This window comes from Oncorhynchus mykiss, chromosome 6 (assembly GCF_057628025.1).
Source record: "Oncorhynchus mykiss isolate SJ-2025 chromosome 6, ASM5762802v1, whole genome shotgun sequence".
NCBI classification, from domain to species: Eukaryota; Metazoa; Chordata; class Actinopteri; order Salmoniformes; family Salmonidae; genus Oncorhynchus; species Oncorhynchus mykiss.
The window spans coordinates 32,170,498-32,192,025 of NC_143027.1; the positions used below are offsets into that span (position 1 = coordinate 32,170,498).

General features: G+C 44.1%; 1 protein-coding gene across 1 annotated transcript; it reads left to right on the plus strand.

Moving 5' to 3' along the window:
* The first annotated feature begins 322 nt into the window (after positions 1 to 322).
* On the plus strand, positions 323 to 20,987 carry LOC110525768 (THO complex subunit 5 homolog). Its single transcript, XM_021606186.3, has 20 exons — positions 323 to 449; positions 8,434 to 8,548; positions 8,744 to 8,887; positions 8,997 to 9,110; positions 14,342 to 14,439; positions 14,568 to 14,714; positions 14,799 to 14,913; positions 15,153 to 15,285; positions 15,585 to 15,662; positions 15,815 to 15,861; positions 16,814 to 16,913; positions 18,245 to 18,353; positions 18,434 to 18,535; positions 18,622 to 18,718; positions 18,831 to 18,942; positions 19,062 to 19,165; positions 19,402 to 19,489; positions 19,647 to 19,762; positions 19,899 to 20,089; positions 20,187 to 20,987. The coding sequence occupies exons 2-20, from the start codon at positions 8,456 to 8,458 to the stop codon at positions 20,248 to 20,250; spliced, it is 2,052 nt and encodes a 683-aa protein (XP_021461861.2). The 5' UTR covers positions 323 to 449; positions 8,434 to 8,455; the 3' UTR covers positions 20,251 to 20,987.
* Positions 20,988 to 21,528: the final 541 nt, after the last annotated feature.

The following is a 21,528-nucleotide window of genomic DNA, read 5'->3' on the forward strand; positions in this document are numbered from 1 at the left end:
ACAAGACTGGTTACTCGCATCAATGCCTCTGTCTCGTCATTTAGCATTCAAACAAACTCCTGAGTGGCACAGCAGTGTAAGATGCTGCATCTCGGTGCTAGAGGTGTCCCTACAGACCCTGGTTCAATTCCATTCCATTCTCAACCGGCCATAATTGAGAGGCCCATAGGGCGGTGCACAATTGGCCCAGTGTCGGCTGGGGCAGGCTGTCATTGTAAATAATTTGTTTTTAATGGACTTGCCTAGTTAAAGGTTAATTGAAGACAATGAACTAGCTGAGGCGCGGGACTCCAGTAGCCTAGATGGCAGTATGCCTCACTATAGTACCCGCTGCCATGACCAACGAAGAAGACTTTTACCCATAGTGCTTTGCGTTGGAACTGGAAACTACGAGCTTAATGGATAAATGAACGTCCTGGATTTTGTTTACCGTATTTTATATCGTTTTGGTGAGTATATCGTGTGTGGTGCCTGCAATAATTGTTATTACTACTTTGATAGCTAGCTTGTTTATTTACTAACTTTAGCTGGCTAGCAACTCCATCGTTATAAAAAATATTTGCCATTTTGGCCAGATCATAGGTATAAAGGACTCATCGTGGATAACTCAGTTTGGCATGGACATAATCACATATTGCCTGAGAAAGCCGACATTGAATTCTACGTCGGCAGCATTGAGCGTTTGAATCAGGAAAGTTTCCTACAAAGCCTCCACTTTACTGGTTGTCCGACCATGCGGTTGGCCCTTTATCCACAATTGTAATTACATCAACTTTTCAAAGCGCTGGTAGCGCAAGTGTGTTCAGAGTTATCATCTGAAGCATGCGCAGGAGCATGTAACGTGCACGGCGCATGCTTCAGGTGCTATAAATTTGAATGCATCAGAATCACAGCATTAATCATGCTACAACGCACCAATATGATCTCGCTAGTTCCTGCGTGGCTTTGCTCACCTCCTTGCTGGTTCTACGCACTGCTTCATTTGCTCCCACTGTAAACTACATTATTTTGGGTTCGTTATAGTTATAGCTTTGATATTTGCACAACTGAAGGCATTCAAGTGAAATGTCTCCCGCATTTAATCCAACCCCTCTGATTGATACCATTCAATTGACTCCATTCCAGCCAATTATTATGAGCTGTCCTCCCCTCAGCATCCTCCACTGTACTTAACCTGAATCCAGAAAATGAATGGTGAAAGCAAACATTGTTATACTATTTGATATGTTCTGTTAATTACTGATGTCCCCTTTAAGGATGGAGCACCCTTGGTCATGCGCAGTGTTCTATGTTATTCTGGTACTAACTCGTTTGAGTAAATGTGAAGCTCCAGTTCAATTGCTTTGTATTCCGAGTCTTTATTATTATATAAATAAGTACTAAGTGTTGACACTACACTATTGATAGTTTCAGCTGATTTCAGCTGATTTCAGTGTTTGTATATTGATTCATCTCAAATGTCATCTGATGCATTTGTTCCAGACTGAATTGTTGAATCAAACTTTTTGCCGCCAGCTCCTGATATCAGGGCATTAAAACTCCTGAAATTGCCAAGTGCGCCCAGCTATATCCTGTCCCGAGTTGGTTTTACACGGTTTTCCATGGTTAAGCTAGCTGGCTAGTTTAACAATGTTGGTTTTAGTCATCTTGGCCAAACTTCTTAAATACTGCATTGACTTAACGAGTCACACAATTATGCAACTTTGTCGCTGGAACTAAACTTAAATGCATTGTTTAGTTGAATAGTCATGGCTGCTGGTTCGAGCTATCTGTCGTGTCGTAAGACAACGGTGGCGAAGGATATCATTGCTACAAGTAAAATATTTAACTTTTTGGGTGACCAACCAAATTCGCAGAAATGTTAGTTATATCTGTCACTCATTGGCCGTCTAAGTGGTGGATCTGTTCTATTTGCACTATTTCTATGCTTCCCAGTCTGAAGTTTTGTTTTTGCGTACAATGTGGTTATTTAAAATATTTCAGCGGTTTCGATGGTACAATGATTCTCTATACTTTGTTTTGTCGAACTGAAATTCGGCAAACTATTCTATGTTTCTACTAGGAAATGGCGGAGCGATTTCTGCATAATGTACCCTTATTGCAGTTCCAAGTTCCGTTATGAGCTCCACCGGAGTCATTGGCTAGGGTTAGCTGGACGTTTCTGACTGGTCTTGGAACTGTGACAACGGACAGCCTCTACCCGCATTGCTCGATGGGGTATCTAGTGATTTTTTTTTTGCCATCACAGCCAGATATGTACAGTCTTGTACCATTAACCTTTTCTAAACTGATATATTTATTGATTTACAGTGCATTCAGAAAGTATTCAGACCCCTTCACTTTTCCACATTTTGTTTACCTTAACCGTATTCTTAAACGGATGAAATATTCCTCCCCCTTAATCTGCACACATCCCCATAATTATAAAGCAAAAACGGGTTTAGAATTTTTGCACATTTATATTTTTTTTTACAGAAGTCATATTTACATACAGTTAAAGTCAGAAGTTAGGTTACACCTAGGTTGGAGTCAATAAAACTTGTTTTTCAACCACACCACAAATTTCTGGTTAACAAACTATAGATTTGGCAAGTCTGTCAGGACATCTACTTTGTGCATGAAGTAATTTTTCCAACAATTGTTCAGGCAGTGAAATAACATATCACAATTCCAGTGGGTCAGAAGTTTACATACACTAGTTGACTGTGCCTTTAAACAGCTTGTAAAATTCCAGAAAATGATGTCATGGCTTTAGAAGCTTCTGATAGGTTAATTTGAGTCAATTGGAGGTGGAGATGTATTTCAAGGCCTACCTTCAAACTCAGTCTCTTTGATTGACATCATGGGAAAATCAAAATAAATCAGCCAAGACCTCAGAAAAAACATTGTAGACCTTCACAAGTCTGGTTCATCACTGGGAGCAATTTCCAAACGCCTGAAGGTACCATGTTCATCTGTACAAACAATAGTACGCAAGTATAAACACCATGGGACCATGCAGCTGTTATACCACGCAGGAAGGAGACTCATTCTGTCTCCTAGAGATGAACGTACGTTGGTGCGACAAGTGCAAATCAATCCCAGAGCAACAGCAAAGGACATTGTGAAGATGCTGGAGGAAACGGGTACAAAAGTATCTAGAGGGGCAAAAAAGTATTTAGTCAGCCACCAATTGTGCAATTTCTCCCACTTAAAAAGATGAGAGGCCTGTAATTTTCATCACATTTCACATTTCATCATCACTTTAACTATGACAGACAAAATGAGAAAAAAAATCCAGAAAATCACATTGTAGGATTTTTAATGAATTTATTTGCAAATTATGGTGGAAAATAAACTTTTGTTATTGACAATTCTTATCTCAATACTTTGTTATATACCCTTTGTTGACAATGACAGAGGTCAAACATTTTCTGTAAGTCTTCACAAGGTTTTTTAAGTGGGAGAACTTGCACAATTTGTGGCTGACTAAATACTTTTTCCCCCAACTGTATATCCACAGTAAAATGAGTCCTATATCGACATAACCTGAAAGGCCACTCAGCAAGGAAGAAACCTCTGCTCCAAACCCACCATAAAAAAGCCAGACTACGGTTTGCAACTGCACATGGGGACAAAGTTCATACAGTGCCTTGCGAAAGTATTCGGCCCCCTTGAACTTTGCGACCTTTTCCCACATTTCAGGCTTCAAACATAAAGATATAAAACTGTATTTTTTTGTGAAGAATCAACAACAAGTGGGACACAATCATGAAGTGGAACGACATTTATTGGATATTTCAAACTTTTTTAACAAATCAAAAACTGAAAAATTGGGCGTGCAAAATTATTCAAATTAAATACAATCCACCTGTGTGTAATCAAGTCTCCGTATAAATGCACCTGCACTGTGATAGTCTCAGAGGTCCGTTAAAAGCGCAGAGAGCATCATGAAGAACAAGGAACACACCAGGCAGGTCCGAGATACTGTTGTGAAGAAGTTTAAAGCCGGATTTGGATACAAAAAGATTTCCCAAGCTTTAAACATCCCAAGGAGCACTGTGCAAGCGATAATATTGAAATGGAAGGAGTATCAGACCACTGCAAATCTACCAAGACCTGGCCGTCCCTCTAAACTTTCAGCTCATACAAGGAGAAGACTGATCAGAGATGCAGCCAAGAGGCCCATGATCACTCTGGATGAACTGCAGAGATCTACAGCTGAGGTGGGAGACTCTGTCCATAGGACAACAATCAGTCGTATATTGCACAAATCTGGCCTTTATGGAAGAGTGGCAAGAAGAAAGCCATTTCTTAAAGATATCCATAAAAAGTGTCGTTTAAAGTTTGCCACAAGCCACCTGGGAGACACACCAAACATGTGGAAGAAGGTGCTCTGGTCAGATGAAACCAAAATTGAACTTTTTGGCAACAATGCAAAACGTTATGTTTGGCGTAAAAGCAACACAGCTGAACACACCATCCCCACTGTCAAACATGGTGGTGGCAGCATCATGGTTTGGGCCTGCTTTTCTTCAGCAGGGACAGGGAAGATGGTTAAAATTGATGGGAAGATGGATGGAGCCAAATACAGGACCATTCTGGAAGAGAACCTGATGGAGTCTGCAAAAGACCTGAGACTGGGACGGAGATTTGTCTTCCAACAAGACAATGATCCAAAACATAAAGCAAAATCTACAATGGAATGGTTCAAAAATAAACATATCCAGGTGTTAGAATGGCCAAGTCAAAGTCCAGACCTGAATCCAATCGAGAATCTGTGGAAAGAACTGAAAACTGCTGTTCACAAATGCTCTCCATCCAACCTCACTGAGCTCGAGTTGTTTTGCAAGGAGGAATGGCAAAACATTTCAGTCTCTCGATGTGCAAAACTGATAGAGACATACCCCAAGCGACTTACAGTTGTAATCGCAGCAAAAGGTGGCGCTACAAAGTATTAACTTAAGGGGGCTGAATAATTTTGCACGCCCAATTTTTCAGTTTTTGATTTGTTAAAAAAGTTTGAAATATCCAATAAATTTCGTTCCACTTCATGATTGTGTCGCACTTGTTGTTGATTCTTCACAAAAAAATACAGTTTTATATCTTTGTTTGAAGCCTGAAATGTGGCAAAAGGTCGCAAAGTTCAAGGGGGCCGAATACTTTCGCAAGGCACTGTATGTTTGGAGAAATGTCCTCTGGTCTGATGAAACAAAAATAGAACTGTTTGGCCGTAATGACAATCGTTTTGTTTGGAGGAAAAAGGGGGAGGCTTGCAAGCCAAAGAATACCATCCCAACCGTGAAGCACGGGGGTGGCAGCATCATGTTGTGCGGGTGCTTTGCTGCAGGAGGGACTGGTGCACTTCACAAAATAGAAGACATCATGAGGCAAGAAAATTGTGGATATATTGAAGCAACATCTCAAGACATCAGTCAGGAAGTTAAAGCTTGGTCACAAATGGATCTTCCAAATGGACAATGACCCCAAGCATACTTCCAAAGTTGTGGCAAAATGGCTTAAGGACAACAAAATCATGGTATTGGAGTGGCCATCACAAAGCCATGTCCTCAAGCCTATAGAACATTTGTGGGCAGAATTAAAAAAGCGTGTTCAAGCAAGGAGGCCTAAAAACCTGACTCCGTTACACCAGCTCTGTCAGGAGGAATGGGCCAAAATTCACCCAACTTATTGTGGGAAGCTTGTGGAAGGCTACCCAAAACATTTGACCCAAGTTCAACAATTTAAAGGCAATGCTACCAAATACTAATTGAGTGTGTAAACCTCTGACCCACTGGGAATGTGATGAAAGAAATAAAAGCTGAAATAAATCACTCTACTATTCTGACATTTCACATTCTTAAAATAAAGTGGTAATCCTAACTGACCTAAAACAAGGGAATTTTTACCAGGATTAAATGTCAGGAATTGTAAACTGAGTTTAAATGTATTTGGCAAGTATTCAGACCCTTTACTCAGTACTTTGAAGCACCTTTGGCAGCGATTACAGCCTCAAGTCTTCCTGGTTATGACACTACAAGCTTGGCACGCCTGTATTTTGGGAGTTTCTCCCATTTCTTCTCTCAATTCTTCTCAAGATCCTCTCAAGCTCTGTCAGGTTGGATGGGGAGTGTTGCTGCACAACTATTTTTAGGTTTTTCCAGAGATGTTCGATCGAGCTCTGGCTGGGCCACTCAAGGACATTTCAGAGACTCGTTCTGAAGCCACTCCTACGTTGTCTTGGCTGTGTGCTTAGGGTCATTGTCCTGTTGGAAGTTGAGCCTTCGCTCCGGTCTGAGGTCCTGGACACTCTGGAGCAGGTTTAGGTATCTCAGGACTTTGCGCCATTCATCCTTCCCTCAATCCTAACTAGTCTCCCAGTCCCTGCCGCTGAAAAATATCCCAACAGCATGATGCTGCCACCATGCTTCACCATAGAGATTGTGCCAGGTTTCCTCCAGAAGTGCCGCTTGACATTCAGTCCAAAGAGTTCAGTATTTGTTTCATCAGACCAGATTTTTTTTTTCTCATTGTCTGAGAGTCTTATGTGCTTTTGGCACATTCCAAGCGGGCTGTCATTTGCCTTTTACTAGGAGTGGTTTCCATCTGTCCACTCTACCATAAAGGCCTGATTGGTGGAGTGTTGCTGAGATGGTTGTCCTTCTGGAAGGTTCTCCCATCTCCACAGAGGAACTCTGAAGCTCTCTGAGTGACCATTGGGTTCTTGGTCACCTTCCTGACCAAGGCCCTTCTCCCCCGATTGCTCAGTTTGACCGGGCTGCCAGCTCTAGGAAGAGCCTTGGTGGTTCCAATCTTAAGAATGATGAAGGCCACCGTGTCTTTGGGGACCTTCAATGCTGTATAAATGTTTTTGTACCCTTCCCCAGATCTGTGCCTTGAGACAATCCTGTCTCAGAGCTCTATTGACAATTCCTTCAACCTCATGGCTTGGTTTTTGATCTGACATGCACTGTCAACTGTGGGACCTTATATGGACAGGTTTGTGCCTTTCCAAATCATGTCCAATCAACTGAATTTAACAAAGGCGGACTCCAATCAACTCGTAGAAACATCTCACGGATGATCAATGGAAACAGGATGCACCTGAGCTCAATTTTGAGTCTCATAGCAAAGGCTCTGAATGCTTATGTAAATAAGATATTTTAGTAAATGTTTTGTTGTTGACATTTGCAGAAATGTCTAAACCTGTTTTCACTTTGTCATTATGGGCTATTGTGTCAATTGAGGAAAAACATACATTTAATCATTTTTAGAATAGGGCTGTAACATACTGTGTAAAAAGGGAAGGGGTCTGAATACTTTCTGAATGCACTGTAAATCTGACTTTATTCGTGTGAGTAATCCAAGAATGTTACGTGTTAATTGACACGAACGCCAATGGCTAAATTTTCTCCGATCTCCTCCTCACCACTCTATTGCCATTGAGGGTTTCCACCATGCTTCCGTTGTCAACTGCATAGGGATTTCTATAGGTTTTACAGACACTATAATGGCACAGAAAAAAGGCAAGTCCTCTATCTCTATGGGCCAGAGATCAAATCAAATCAAATTTTATTTGTCACATACACATGGTTAGCAGATGTTAATGCGAGTGTAGCGAAATGCTTGTGCTTCTAGTTCCGACAATGCAGTAATAACCAACAAGTAATCTAACTAACAATTCCAAAACTACTGTCTTGTACACAGTGTAAGGGGATAAAGAATATGTACATAAGGATATATGAATGAGTGATGGTACAGAGCAGCATAGGCAAGATACAGTAGATGGTATCGAGTACAGTATGTACAAATGAGATGAGTATGTAAACAAAGTGGCATAGTTTAAAGTGGCTAGTGATACATGTATTACATAAGGATACAGTCGATGATATAGAGTACAGTATATACGTATGCATATGAGATGAATAATGTAGGGTAAGTAACATTATATAAGGTAGCATTGTTTAAAGTGGCTAGTGATATATTTACATCATTTCCCATCAATTCCCATTATTAAAGTGGCTGGAGTTGAGTCAGTGTCACAGATAGAAATCTCCATTGGATTTGTACTAGTTCCCATTTATGTATGTTGCCCGTACATTGCCAATGGGCTGTGCGGTGTATTCTGGGCACAATCCTGCAAAGAAAGCACTCCTTCAAGGAGTCAATTGGGTAATGTCATGATTTCAAAGCTATAATACATGTACTTTCGAGGAAAATATGCATGTTTCTCGACTCACTCATACTTTTAAATGGATTGTGTGACGATTATCTTAGCAACTGCGTTACGCAGCATGACAATGAACGTGATTGGTTGACAGTCTGTTGGGTGGGGCGTTATATGTTTCTCCATTCATTGGCCACTGGAATTCCTATCTCCTCCTTTCTCCAATATCTCTGTCGTGCCTAGCGTATCTAGCTAGCTTTCTATATAAATACGTTTTCTCTATTTAGTGTCCTCTGACCTTCACAAGCCATGTCTGACGCCCTGAAGAAGCGCAAGTCGAAAGTGCTCCGCAGCGAGACGGGCACACCGGAGGGGAAATGCGGCCGCGGAGAAGGGGACCAGGTGAGCACTAGTCTCTCTAGACAGACGGGTTAACTTCCACAATATACCAATGGTGCTGTTGACTGGGTTTTCAAATCTAGGTGAGCAAAGGAGTGAACAGCAGATACGGGCGGGCGAGAGTTGAGAACTGTAGGGCGAGGGGAGGCAGAGGAGTATGGTGGGAGCGTTACTGAAATTGACTGTGTGTGTTTTCAGGACATACGTGTGTACAGTGAGGAAGTGGAGCTGGATGGCAGGGACCCTGAAGAGGACTACCAGCAGTATAAACTGACCTGTGAAGCTCTGGCCAAACTGATGAACGACATCCAGGAGCTGAAAGCCAACGGTGCCAAGGATGGGGTGAGACACACACTCAGTCAGAAAATGAGTGTCCTATACAATCAGATGCTACTCCTCCGTCTTATAATAGAATTGCTCTAACCCCCATGATGGCTGCCCTTCTCTCCAGTGTGTTGAGGTAGAGGAGAAGAGGATGCAGAGCTGTATCCACTTTATGAGCCTGAAGAAACTCAACCGCCTGGCTCACATGAGACTGAAGAGGGGGAGAGACCAGACACACGAGGTACTTATACATACAGTGAGGTCCAAAAGTATTTGGACAGTAGCAAAGTTTCCGTCCAGTTGGTGACACATTTTCATGCAAATATTCTAGAATCCACTTTTCCCACCAATAGTGGGTTGACACCAAATGGACTTGTTACGGGTAAAAAATCAGTGCATGATGTCTTATTGAACGCAATGTACTTTTTCACTCAAGCTTTCATGTACCAAATAAAAATCTAAAGTTCAATGTGTTCCCATCACATTTTCAACTATACAGATACACGACATGGCCAAAAGTGTGTGAACACCTGCTCGTTGAACATCTCATTCCAAAATCATGGGCATTAATATAGAGTTGAGCCCCCCCCGTTTGCTGTTATAACAGCCTCCACTCTTCTGGAAAGGCTTTCCACTAGATGTTGGAACATTGCTGCTGGGACTTGCTTCCATTCAGCCACGAGCAGTAGTGAGGTAGGGCACTGGTGTTGGGTAATTAAGCCTGGCTCGCAGTCGGCGTTCAAATTCATCCCGAAGGTGTTCGATGAGGTAGAGGTCAGGGCTCTGTGCAGGCCATTCAAGCTTTATTTTACCTGCTGATTTTAACTAGGCAAGTCAGTTAAGAGCAAATTCTTATTTTCAATGACGGCCTAGGAACAGTGGGTTAACTGCCTTGTTCAGGGGCAGAACGACAGATTTGTTTTACCTTGTCAGCTCGTGTATTCGATCTTGCAACCCTTCGGTTACTAGTCCAACTCTCTAACCACTAGGCTACCTGTCGCCCCCAAATCATGCCCAATCAACTGAATTTACCACAGGTGGACTCCAAGTTGTAGAAACATCTCAAGCATGATAAATGGAAACAGGATGCACCTGATATCAATTTTGAGTCTCATAGTAAAGGGTCTGAATACTTAGGTAAATATTGTATTTTAGATATTTTTGTTGACATTTGCAAAAAAACAAAACAAAAAAAAAACCTGTATTATGAGGGGGGGATTAATGTAATACATTTTAGAATAAGTCTGTAATGTAACAAAATGTGGAAAGGGGAAGAGATCCAGGTATGCCCTCCAACGAACCATCAAATCAGAGAGTAGAAGGGGGACAATGCAAATAGTCTGGGTAGCCATTTGATTAGATGTTCAGGAGTCTTGTGGCTTGGGGTAGAAGCCGGTTAGAAGCCTCTTGGACCTAGACTTGGCGCTCAGGTACCGCTTGCCGTGCGGTAGCAGAGAGAGCAGTCTGACTAGGGTGGCTGGAGTCTTTGACCGTTTTTAGGGCCTTCCTCTGACACCGCCTGGTATAGAGGTCCTTGATGGAAGGAAGCTTGGCCCCGGTGATGTACTTGGCTGTACGCACTACCCTCTGTAGTGCCTTGCGGTCGGAGGCCGAGCAATTGCTATACCAGGCAGTGATGAAAGCGTCAGGATGGTGCAGCTGTAGAACGTTTTGAGGATCTGAGGACCCATGCCAAATTTTGAGGAGGAATGGGTTTTGTCGTGACTGTCTTGGTGTGCTTGGACCATGTTAGTTTATTGGTGACGCCAAGGAACTTGAAACTCTCAACCTGCTCCACTACAGCCCCGTCAATGAGAATGAGGGTGTGCTCGGTCGTCCTTTTCCTGTAGTCCACAATCATCTCCGTTGTCTTGATCGCGTTGAGGGAGAGGTTGTTGTCCTTGCACCACACAGTCAGGTCTCTGACGACCTCCTTATAGGCTGCCTCATTGTTTTTGGTGATCAGGCCTACCACTGTTGTGTCATCGGCAAACTTAACGATGGTGTTGGCGTCGTGCCTGGCCGTGCAGTCATGAGTGAACAGGGAGTATAGGAGGGCAATGAGCACGCACCTCTGAGGTGCTCCCGTGTTGAGGATCATTGCGGCAGATGTGTTGTTACCTACCCTTACCACCTGGGTGCTGCCTGTCGGTTGCAGAGGGAGGTGTTTAGTCCCAGGGTCCTTAGCTTAGTGATGAGCTTTGAGGGCACTATGGTGTTGTCAATGAGTAGCATTCTCACATGGTGTTCCTTTTTGTCCAGGTGGGAAAGGGCAGTGTGGAGTGCGATAGAGATTGCATCATCTGTGGATATGTTAGGGTGGTATGCAAATTGGAGTGGGTCTAGGGTTTATGGGATAATGGTGCTGATGTGAGCCATGACCAGCCTTTCAAAGTTTCTCATGGCTACATGTAGTCATTTATGCAGATTACCTTAGTGTTCTTGGGTACAGGCACTCTGGTTGTCTGCTTAAAACATGTTGGTATTACAGTCAGACAGGGAGAGGTTGAAAATGTCAGTGAGACACTTGCCAGTTGGTCAGCGCATGCTCAGAGTACACGTCCTGGTAATCCGTCTGGCCCTGCGGCCTTGAGAATGTTTACTTGTGTAAAGGTCTTACTCACATCGGCTGCGGAGAGTGTGATCACACAGTCGTCCGGAACAGCTGATACTTTTCATGCATGTTTCAATGTTACTTGCCTCGAAGTAAAAATATAAGTAGTTTAGCTTGTCTGGTAGGCTTGTGTCACTGGGCAGCTCTCGGCTGGGCTTCCCTTTTGTAGTCTGTAATAGTTTACAAGCCCTGCCACATCCGACGAGTTTCGGAGCCGGTGTAGTACGATTGTAGGCATCAGGATCTTGTCACGTTATCACTGCATTCAAATTGTCATTGATAAAATTAAATTGTGTCTGTTGTCCATAGCTTATGCCTGCCCATACCATAACCCTACTGCCACCATGTGGCACTCTGTTCACAACGTTGACATCAGCAAACAGCTCGCCCACGGAACACCATACACATTGCCTGTGTTTGTGAGGCTTGTACATACTGTCAAATTCTCTAAAATTATGTTGGAGGCAGCTTATGGTAAAGAAATTGATGTTAAATTCTCTGGCAACAGCTCCGGTGAACATTCCTGCAGTCAGCATGCCATAAAAACTTTAATAAACAAGTCAAACGTTTTGTTACTAAAGCACCTTATACCACCCACCACTGCGACCTGTATGCTGTAGTCGGCTGGCCCTCGCTACATATTCGTCGCCAGATCCACTGGCTCCAGGTCATCTACAAGTCCATGCTAGGTAAAGCTCTGCCTTATCTCAGTTCACTGGTCACGATGGCAACACCCACCCGTAGCACGCGCTCCAGCAGGTGTATCTCACTGATCATCCCTAAAGCCAACACCTCATTTGGCCACCTTTCGTTCCAGTTCTCTGCTGCCTGTGACTGGAACGAATTGCAAAAATCGCTGAAGTTGGAGACTTTTATCTCCCTCACCAATTTTAAACATCTGCTATCTGAGCAGTTAACCGATCGCTGCAGCTGTACATAGTCTATCGGTAAATAGCCCACCCAATTTACCTACCTCATCCCCATACTGTTTATTTATTTACTTTTCTGCTCTTTTGCACACCAGTATCTCTACCTGTACATGACCATCTGATCATTTATCACTCCAGTGTTAATCTGCAAAATTGTAATTATTCGCCTACCTCATGCCTTTTGCACACAGTGTATATAGACTCTTTTTTTCTTTTTTTCTATCTACTGTGTTATTGACTTGTTATTTGTTTACTCCATGTGTAACTCTGTGTTGTCTGTTCACACTGCTATGCTTTATCTTGGCCAGGTCGCAGTTGTAAATGAGAACTTGTTCTCAACTAGCCTACCTGGCTAAATAAAGGTGAAATAAATAAAATAAAAAAACAACGTTTATAATCCAACCTTAGGTATCCTAATACGCAAATAAATGATCAAATGTAAGACTGAGATTAGTATGTTCATTACCGGAGATAATTCAGAAAGAACTCGCTTTCTTCCACACGCTTGGAAACACTACAGCCAAAATAGGAGCCACCTAGAAAAACTACAATTTCTGGGTCATTTTTCCAAAAACCAGCCTGAAACTCTTTCTAAAGACTGTTGACATCTAGTGGAAGCCCTAGGAACTGCAATTTGGGAGGACTTGGACTTATAATTATAGTACGAGCCATTGAAAACAGTGGTAAGCTGAAATTATAATTTTTGGGGGATGGTTTGTCCTCGGTGTTTCACCTGCCATATCAGTTCTGTTATACTGACAGACATATAATTTTAACAGTTTTAGAAAACACTCAAGTTTCTATCTAAATGTAATTATATGCATATCCTAGCTTCTGGGCCTGAGTGACAAGCAGTTTACTTTGGGCACACTTTTCATCCGGACGTGAAAATACTGCCCCCTATCCCAAAGAAGTTTTAATCAGATTCTTGATATGCCACAACTATCAGGTGGATTGATTTTCTTGGCAAAGGAGAAATGCTCACTAACAGGAATGTAAAAATGTTTGTGCACAACAGTTCTCTAAAATAAGCTTTTTGTGCATATGGAACATTTCTGAGATCTTTTATTTCAGCCCATGAAACATGGGACCAACACTTTACGTGTTGCGTTTATTTTTTTGCTCAGTGTAGTGATATAAAATAAACAATGGAGCTCTATACAGGGTGTAACAGTGCCAGGTCAATGTGCAGGGTTATGAGGTATCTGAGGTAGATATGTACATGAAGGCAGGGTAAAGAGACTAGGCATCTGGATAGATAATAAGAGTAAGAATAGAATACAGAATAGCAGCAGCAAATGATGAGTTTGAAAGTGTGTGGCGGGGGGGGGGGGGGGGGCATAACACCCCCCCCCCCAACACGCAATAAAGACTGCTAACCCCCTCCTGTTATTGGTAATGGTGAGAGGTTAGACTGTCTTGGGGTAAGATCTTTGTGCCTCTAACTTTATCACTCATCATTCTTCACAATTCATTCAACATTATCCATAGTCATGAATGTAGAAGTGTTAAACATTCTATTCTTATTTACAAAAAAAGTGACTCAAATGACACAGTGCATTATTTACCATTCATTCCTATTAGGCACAAAATAACATGAAACACAACCAAAACAAATGGCAAATGCATCCATCAAGCTTGATGTAGTCATTGCGTGCTAGGAATATGGGGCCAAATACTGGACTTGCTGTGATTTTCTAAACAGTTCACCTGATATGGATGAAAATACCATCAAATCAAAGCTGACAGTCTGCACTTTAACCTCCATAGTCATGTGCTGGAGTAAAGAGACAAAACAGAACATTTGTCACTGTCCAAATACTTTTAGACCTCACTGTATATACACTTTCAAACGTTACATTATAGAAAACTCTCTACACACCCACAGCAAAAGCATCTAATACCCCTTCCTCCCCTCTCTCCCTCCAGGGCAAGCAGAGAGTGGATGTGTTGCACCTGCAGCTCCAGAACCTGCTCTATGAGGTCATGCACCTGCAGAAGGAGATCAGCAAGTGTCTGGAGTTCAAGTCAGTACCACGGGGGGGGGGGGGGGGTCTAATTCACATTTCCTCCAAGTCTATAGGGCTAAGTCCAGGAATGAGAAGCTTCGAGGTTATTGGTCTTTTCTAAGTTGTTGATTTTTGTTTGTGTCCAGGTCTAAACATGAGGAGATAGATCTGGTGAGTGTAGATGAGTTCTACCAGGAGGCCCCCCCTGAGATCTCCCGCACCCCCCTTACCAAGGACGACCCCCACCAACTCACACTGGCCAGGTTGGACTGGGAACTGGAGCAGAGGAAGAGGTGCCACATACACTGAGACACTGTTGTTCCTCTGTAGGTTGGCTAAGCAGTACATGAACTCCCACTTTTCTCTGGTGTGTGTAGGCTGGCTGAGCAGTACAAGGAGTCTCTGTCCAGTAAGGAGAAGATCCAGAAAGGCATTGAGGTGAAGAAGGAACACCTGAGTTCTCTACAACCTGGACTCAACGCTATCATGCAGGTAACACACACACACACTCTCTCTCACACCCCCTAGAACCTGGACACAATGCGAACTTAAATATCCCTGGACAGAACAACACCAGTTCCACAGAGCTTTTGCAAGTCCAGGGTTCTGTCTGGTATGGATGGCTGGACTTGTGCAAGATAACACGCACTGCAGGCAGGGCCTTCTGAAACGGCGTTGTACCCAGAATGTAACCTACTAGGCCTGAAACCTAAACATGTCTCACTCCCCAGGCATCCCTCCCGGTTCAGGAGTACCTATCAATGCCGTTTGAACAGACCCAGAGACAGACAGAGATCGCCCGCCACCTTCCCCCCTCTCTCTACGTCCTCCTGGTACAGGCCAGCGCTTACGGACAGGCCTGCGGTGAGTGTTTTTGTATGTTTACTTACATTTTGTGAAAAGTTTGATCATACGCACATCGTTAAACTTTAGGCCCTGGGCTAGTAAAGGATGCTTGTAAAGAACAGGAGGGCCCGCACACTGTTTATGCTCCCAGTTCACCACTTTATTGATGACGTATCAATCCAAAACGGCTCTTCGCCTGCTTTACTTTCTTGTGAACACGATTTTTGTCATTTTTTTCCTTTGTCAAATGATCAATTTTGTGGAGGGACAAGTCTTGGGACATGTGGTTTTCATGTTTCTATTTGTGTGTGTTTCAGATAAGAGCCTGAGTGTGTCCATCAGTGGAGATGTGGACGAGGCCAAAGCTCTGTCTAAACCTCCAGAGGACTCCCAGGGTAACACTGCAGCATGCCTGGATGCCTGTTAATGACGTGTGTGTGTGTGTGTGTTCGACAGGGCAGTGATTATTTTTTGACTGGGCAGTGGTGAATTAATGAATTGTGTTGGTATTGAAATGTGTGTGTGTTCTGATTTCTCTCCTCTCTAGATGATGATTCTGGTGACTCTGATGCAGAGGAGGAGCAGGAGAAGACGGTCTGTCCAACACCATACTGCCACTAGAGGCCCTTCTAATACCATTCTGTACACACACAGACACGCGCACACACACGTCAGTGTCAACGAGTTCACCTCTCCTCTGCTCACATTGTTCCAACAACCTCTGCTGACACACACACACACAATGTTATAGCAGACAGGGAAAGGAGGTCTATTGATCACTTCCTGACAGGTGCCATGTGATGGGTTCTGGGAAGCATGGATAAGATGGGTCACTGTAACCCAAGCCCACCCACAGTTGGCAGTCATACTCTTCACTCTCACACGTGTGTCATACTCCTCACACACACACTCCTTCACACACACCTTACACACTCCGACACAGACAGCCAAGCTTTTTTTAATAATTTATTTATTCATCTTTTTGCTGAAGACAACTGTCTGTGATTTGCTTGGTCACATTACTGCTGCTCTGTCACTACACCTCAGCTGACCCTCCCTCCCTTCATCTAGTCTTTCTCTGTGAAATAATTCTGAGGTGAAGGGCAAGCCCAGGTTAACTCTGTCCTCCTTTAGCCGACTGCAATGATAGATCAGTTAGGATTATAGATTGTGTCCCAAAGAGCACCCTACTCCCTATATAGTGCACTGCTTTAGACTAGGGCCAGATATCCGTACATCTGATTAATTAAGCAATAAGGCACGAGGGGTTGTGGTATATGGCAATATACCACGGTTAAGGGCTGTTCTTATATTGGCCATATACCACAAACCCCCGAGGTGCCTTATTGCTATTATAAACTGGTTACCAACATAATTAGAGCAGTAAAAAAAGATCTGGGGTCATTCCTGTCATGTACAGTCTGATATACCACAGCTGTCAACCAATCAGCATTCAGGGCTCGAACCACCCAGCTTAAAATGAGCAGTAGAACATGATGGCATGATAAATACTAATGGTAATACTCCCCCCTTTGTCTGTCTGTAGAAGAGGAGGCGACCTACTACAGGTGGTCAGCTGGATGATAAGAGACGTGAGATGCTGAAGAGACACCCTCTCTCTCTTTGCCTGGACCTCAAATGCAAAGGTACACACACACTGTTCCTGTGTGACAGGCAGCAGGACCCTGTCGCTGCTTCTCAGTCTCCCTGGGACAGTAGAGGAGAGAGGATCATTCAGCGATATATGATAGGACTGTTAGGAACTGATATTAATCGTGCTGATGAGGATTCTGTGGACAGTGTATATGATGATAAATAGGTGGGTTCTTGTATTTGTCCTATTTCAATGATGGTTCGGTGCATAGATGACAGTGAATAAACTGTTCTTGTCCAATGGGCAATGACATCACTACAGAGGTTACACAATGTCACCTCTCCTCTCCTGCCTCTGCAGTCAGACAGAACCCAATGACACCCTGAGAGACTGACACACGCACACACTGCTTTTAATGCAGCAAACAGACAAAAACTGCCCCTGGTTTAGAGGACAACAGAGAGAGCAAGAAGAGGCTGATGAAAATATCTAGAATAAGGTGTGACTGCTGCAGCCCTACACTGCTGCTAGCTCCACCTACACGCACTGTCCGCACCCGCTTGCCTATCAGTGGATGGATGAAGTTACGCCTGCAATGCTGAACCTCCTTCTCCATCTCCCCCTCCCTCTTCTCATCCCCATTTCCTTTCTTCTGCCCCTCGTCTTCTCCCCCTGTCAGCAAGGTTTAAACAGTCCCTCTCTTCTCCTTGGCTCAACCTGTCCTATACAGCTACCTACACAGTAGCACTACGTGGCAGAGTGGGGCAGTGACCCCATGACATCATACTATACATTGTACTATATAATTAAGTGTCAATTCACACTGAGATGACTGTTGCAGGTGGAACCTTTTGTCAGAGAGGCAATTTTACCGTCCACAGTACATAGATAGCATCCCGCTCACATAGATACGCGTCCCAACTCCCTGTTTGTCGAATAGAATATACATATATACAGTGGGGCAAAAAAGTATTTAGTCAGCCACCAATTGTGCAAGTTCTCCCACTTAAAAAGATGAGAGGCCTGTAATTTTCATCGTAGGTACACTTCAACTATGACAGACAAAATGAGAAAAAAAATCCAGAAAATCACATTGTGGGATTTCTAATTTATTTGCCAATTATGGTGGAAAAGAATGTTGCTGGGCAACACGGACTTTCAACTCTCAAAGAAAAAAATACTTTTTTGCCCCACTGTATATATAAGTAGATGGCATCATGCTCACAGACACACCCAGTGAACCTCCTCTATGTGTCTCTCTCTCTCTCTCTCGCTCTCTGTGTCTCTCTCTGTCTCTCTTTCTTTCTTTCTCTCTCTCTTTCTCTCTCTCTCTCTCTCTCTCGCTCTCTCTTTCTTTCTTTCTTTCTTTCTTTTCTCCCCCAGACGGCAGTGTGCTGCATCTGTTCAACTACTACCTGATGAACCTGAACATCATGACTGTCAAGGCCAAAGTCTCCACCGCCACAGACCTCACTGGAGCCATCAGCGCAGGGTACGTCTCAGTGACCTGTGTTTGTTGGAGCTTGGGAGTGTGTGACCTGTGCTGTAACAATTGTGTTCTCTCTCTCTCAGGGAGCTGTTAAATTCTGACACGCTGCTCAACTGCCTGTATGCCAATGACCAGGGCCGCGAGACACCCAACCCCGCTAACCGTTACCAGTTTGATAAAGTGGGGTATGGATGCCTTCCTAATGCCAGACCTCTGTATACACACCATGAACAATTGCTTCAGTATCAATACACATATTGTTTTCTTGCAGGATTAGTTCGTTTGGCGACTACGTGGCAGAGTTGGGTCATCCCTACCTGTGGGTGCAGAGTCTAGGAGGACTGCAGTTCCCAAGTGATGCCCCAGAGGTGTGTGTGGGTGGCCCTGCCATTGTGTATAGTAAAATGTCTCCTGTTATGGGGTGTGCTTTCTGTGTGTGTGTCTAACCCTGCTATGTGTGTGTGTGTGTGTGTTTTTCAGGGTTTGCGTGCAGGCAGTTCTCTTAGTGCCAGTCACATGGAGAGCACCATGAAGCTGCTGAGAGGACGAGTCCAGTCACGCCTGGCCCTGCACAAACAGTTCTCCTCACTAGGTACACACACGTCTGGCCTGACCATAAACAGTTCTACTCACATTTCTCATCTCCGGCTACACACACAGACAAAATAACCTGTCTCCTGCATGCTGTTGGTATTGTTTGTCTGTTTTCAGAGCACAGTATAGTTCCAGTGTCCACGGAGTGCCAGCACCTGTTCCCTGCTAAGGTTCTCTCCCGCCTGGCTCGCTGGACAACCATGTCACATCAGGAGTACACAGTAAGACACGCACAACCTCCCGTTTTGTTTCATCTCGCTACGCAATCGAGGAGTACACAGGAAGCGCACAATCTTGACTACAACTCAACCTCGCACTCACTATTACTTCTGACTCTCATTGGCGCTGCGGTGTAGATGGTGTCGCTATAAAAAGCACTGTGTAAATCAAGGCGGTTTAATTAAGGAAAACGTATACTGGTAGCTTACTTTTCTTTGTGTGTTCTATCGCTCTCTAGAATCTGTCGTTCACGCAGCATGTGTCAGATGCAGGTCTGGCTCGGGAAACGGACCTGTTCTTCATGGCTGTGGTGGAGAGAGGAACAGGTAAAGATCAGGGCCCAAACAGACGATTCACTTCTTAATATATGAAGACATTCCTGACGAAATGGAGGCCTCTCTGTTTTCTTTGTTTGGACCATAAGATAAGAAAAGACCATAAGAAAAGTCTGGAACCATAAACTATTTATCTCCCCCCCCTCAGCTCGTCTTCAGGCTGCAGTGGTGTTGAACCCCCGTTATCCAGAAGTCTCTCCTCTGTTTGCTCTTTCACTCAGCTGGAAGGGCGAATGCAGCGGACGTACAGATGACAACCTTAGAGTGAGTGTATATATACACACATACTGAATATGAGACCCTAACCCAGGGGAGGATCTCTATATTCTGTTATGTCCTTTGATGTCACTGGTTAGTCATGCACACCGGCTGTGACTGACATGTGTATCCCCTCCCCCAGGCCATGGAGAGTGAGGTGAATGTGTTTAAGTCAGAGCTCCAGGGGCCCCGCCCAGGGCACCAGCTGCTGACCAATCAGGTGGCTCGTCTCTGTGTCTGTCTGGACGTATACCTGGAGACCGATGGACAGGACGACAGCGTGGAGGGACCACGGGAGTTTCTCAGAGAGAAGATGTGTCTACGCACCGTAAGGTACGTACATACACACACACACACGCTCGCGTGTACACACTCCTACACTCCTTTCGCAGTAATTCTGACAGCGTGTTTCTCTCTGGTTGTGTTTCAGGGGTCCGAACCGTCTGAAGCCGTTCAAGTACAACCACCCCCAGGGCTTCTTCAGTCACCGCTGACCTCCCCCTTAACCCCTATCCCTTCACCTCTTATATCTTACAGCTGATTTCATAGCCCACCTCAGGGCTTCTTCAGTCACCCCTGACCTCCCCTTAACCCCTATCCCTTCACCTCTTATATCTTACAGCTGATTTCATAGCCCACCTCAGGGCTTCTTCAGTCACCCCTGACCTCCCCCTTAACCCCTATCCCTTCACCTCTTATATCTTACAGCTGATTTCATAGCCCACCTCAGGGCTTCTTCAGTCACCCCTGACCTCCCCCTTAACCCCTATCCCTTCACCTCTTATATCTTACAGCTGATTTCATAGCCCACCTCAGGGCTTCTTCAGTCACCCCTGACCTCCCCCTTAACCCCTATCCCTTCACCTCTTATATCTTACAGCTGATTTCATAGCCCACCTCAGGGCTTCTTCAGTCACCCCTGACCTCCCCCTTAACCCCTATCCCTTCACCTCTTATATCTTACAGCTGATTTCATAGCCCACCTCAGGGCTTCTTCAGTCACCCCTGACCTCCCCCTTAACCCCTATCCCTTCACCTCTTATATCTTACAGCTGATTTCATAGCCCACCTCAGGGCTTCTTCAGTCACCGCTGAACTTGACCTTCTGCCTCGTCCCTGCCTTCATGTCCCCCTGTTTTTTAATACACCGTAGTTTTGTCTGTTTTAGTTTCACACATTCTGTGTGTTGGTTGGACAATAAAAAGCTAGTGATTTTTGTTTGAATCAGCAAGTTCTTGGTATTTTTGTGTTATTCTTCGCTGCTATGATTTATGTTCAGCTGTATTTTATCATGAATTACCTCTCCTTTCTTCTTTTAGCTATTGAATATTTCATCATCTCTCCCTGCCTTCCCTCTCCCCCTCCTTTTTTTCATTTTCTCTGCCTTCGATCACATTATTTTATGGCTTTTATTATCTTGGCTCAGCACTTCTCTAAGCTGACTCATCCCCACTGGTTCTGGAAATACAGAGAATACATTATCACACACACACACACACACACACACCTAAAAATGCATTCCCTGTCCTGTAGTTCGTGTAGTAAGAGCTGATAACAGGACTACTGGTGGACTGCATCACTGCTCTGGATTTAAACAGACATTGGTGCAGCATCACAGAACCCCAGTAGCCCTCTCCCCTGCAGGACATGCATTCCATTATTAGGATGTAGCCACTGTGTTTTTTGGGGTGCACCTTATGCCATGGTGATCATTCTGAGGATGTTTTTTGGGGGGCTCCTTATGAAATGGTGATCATTCTGAGGATGTTTTT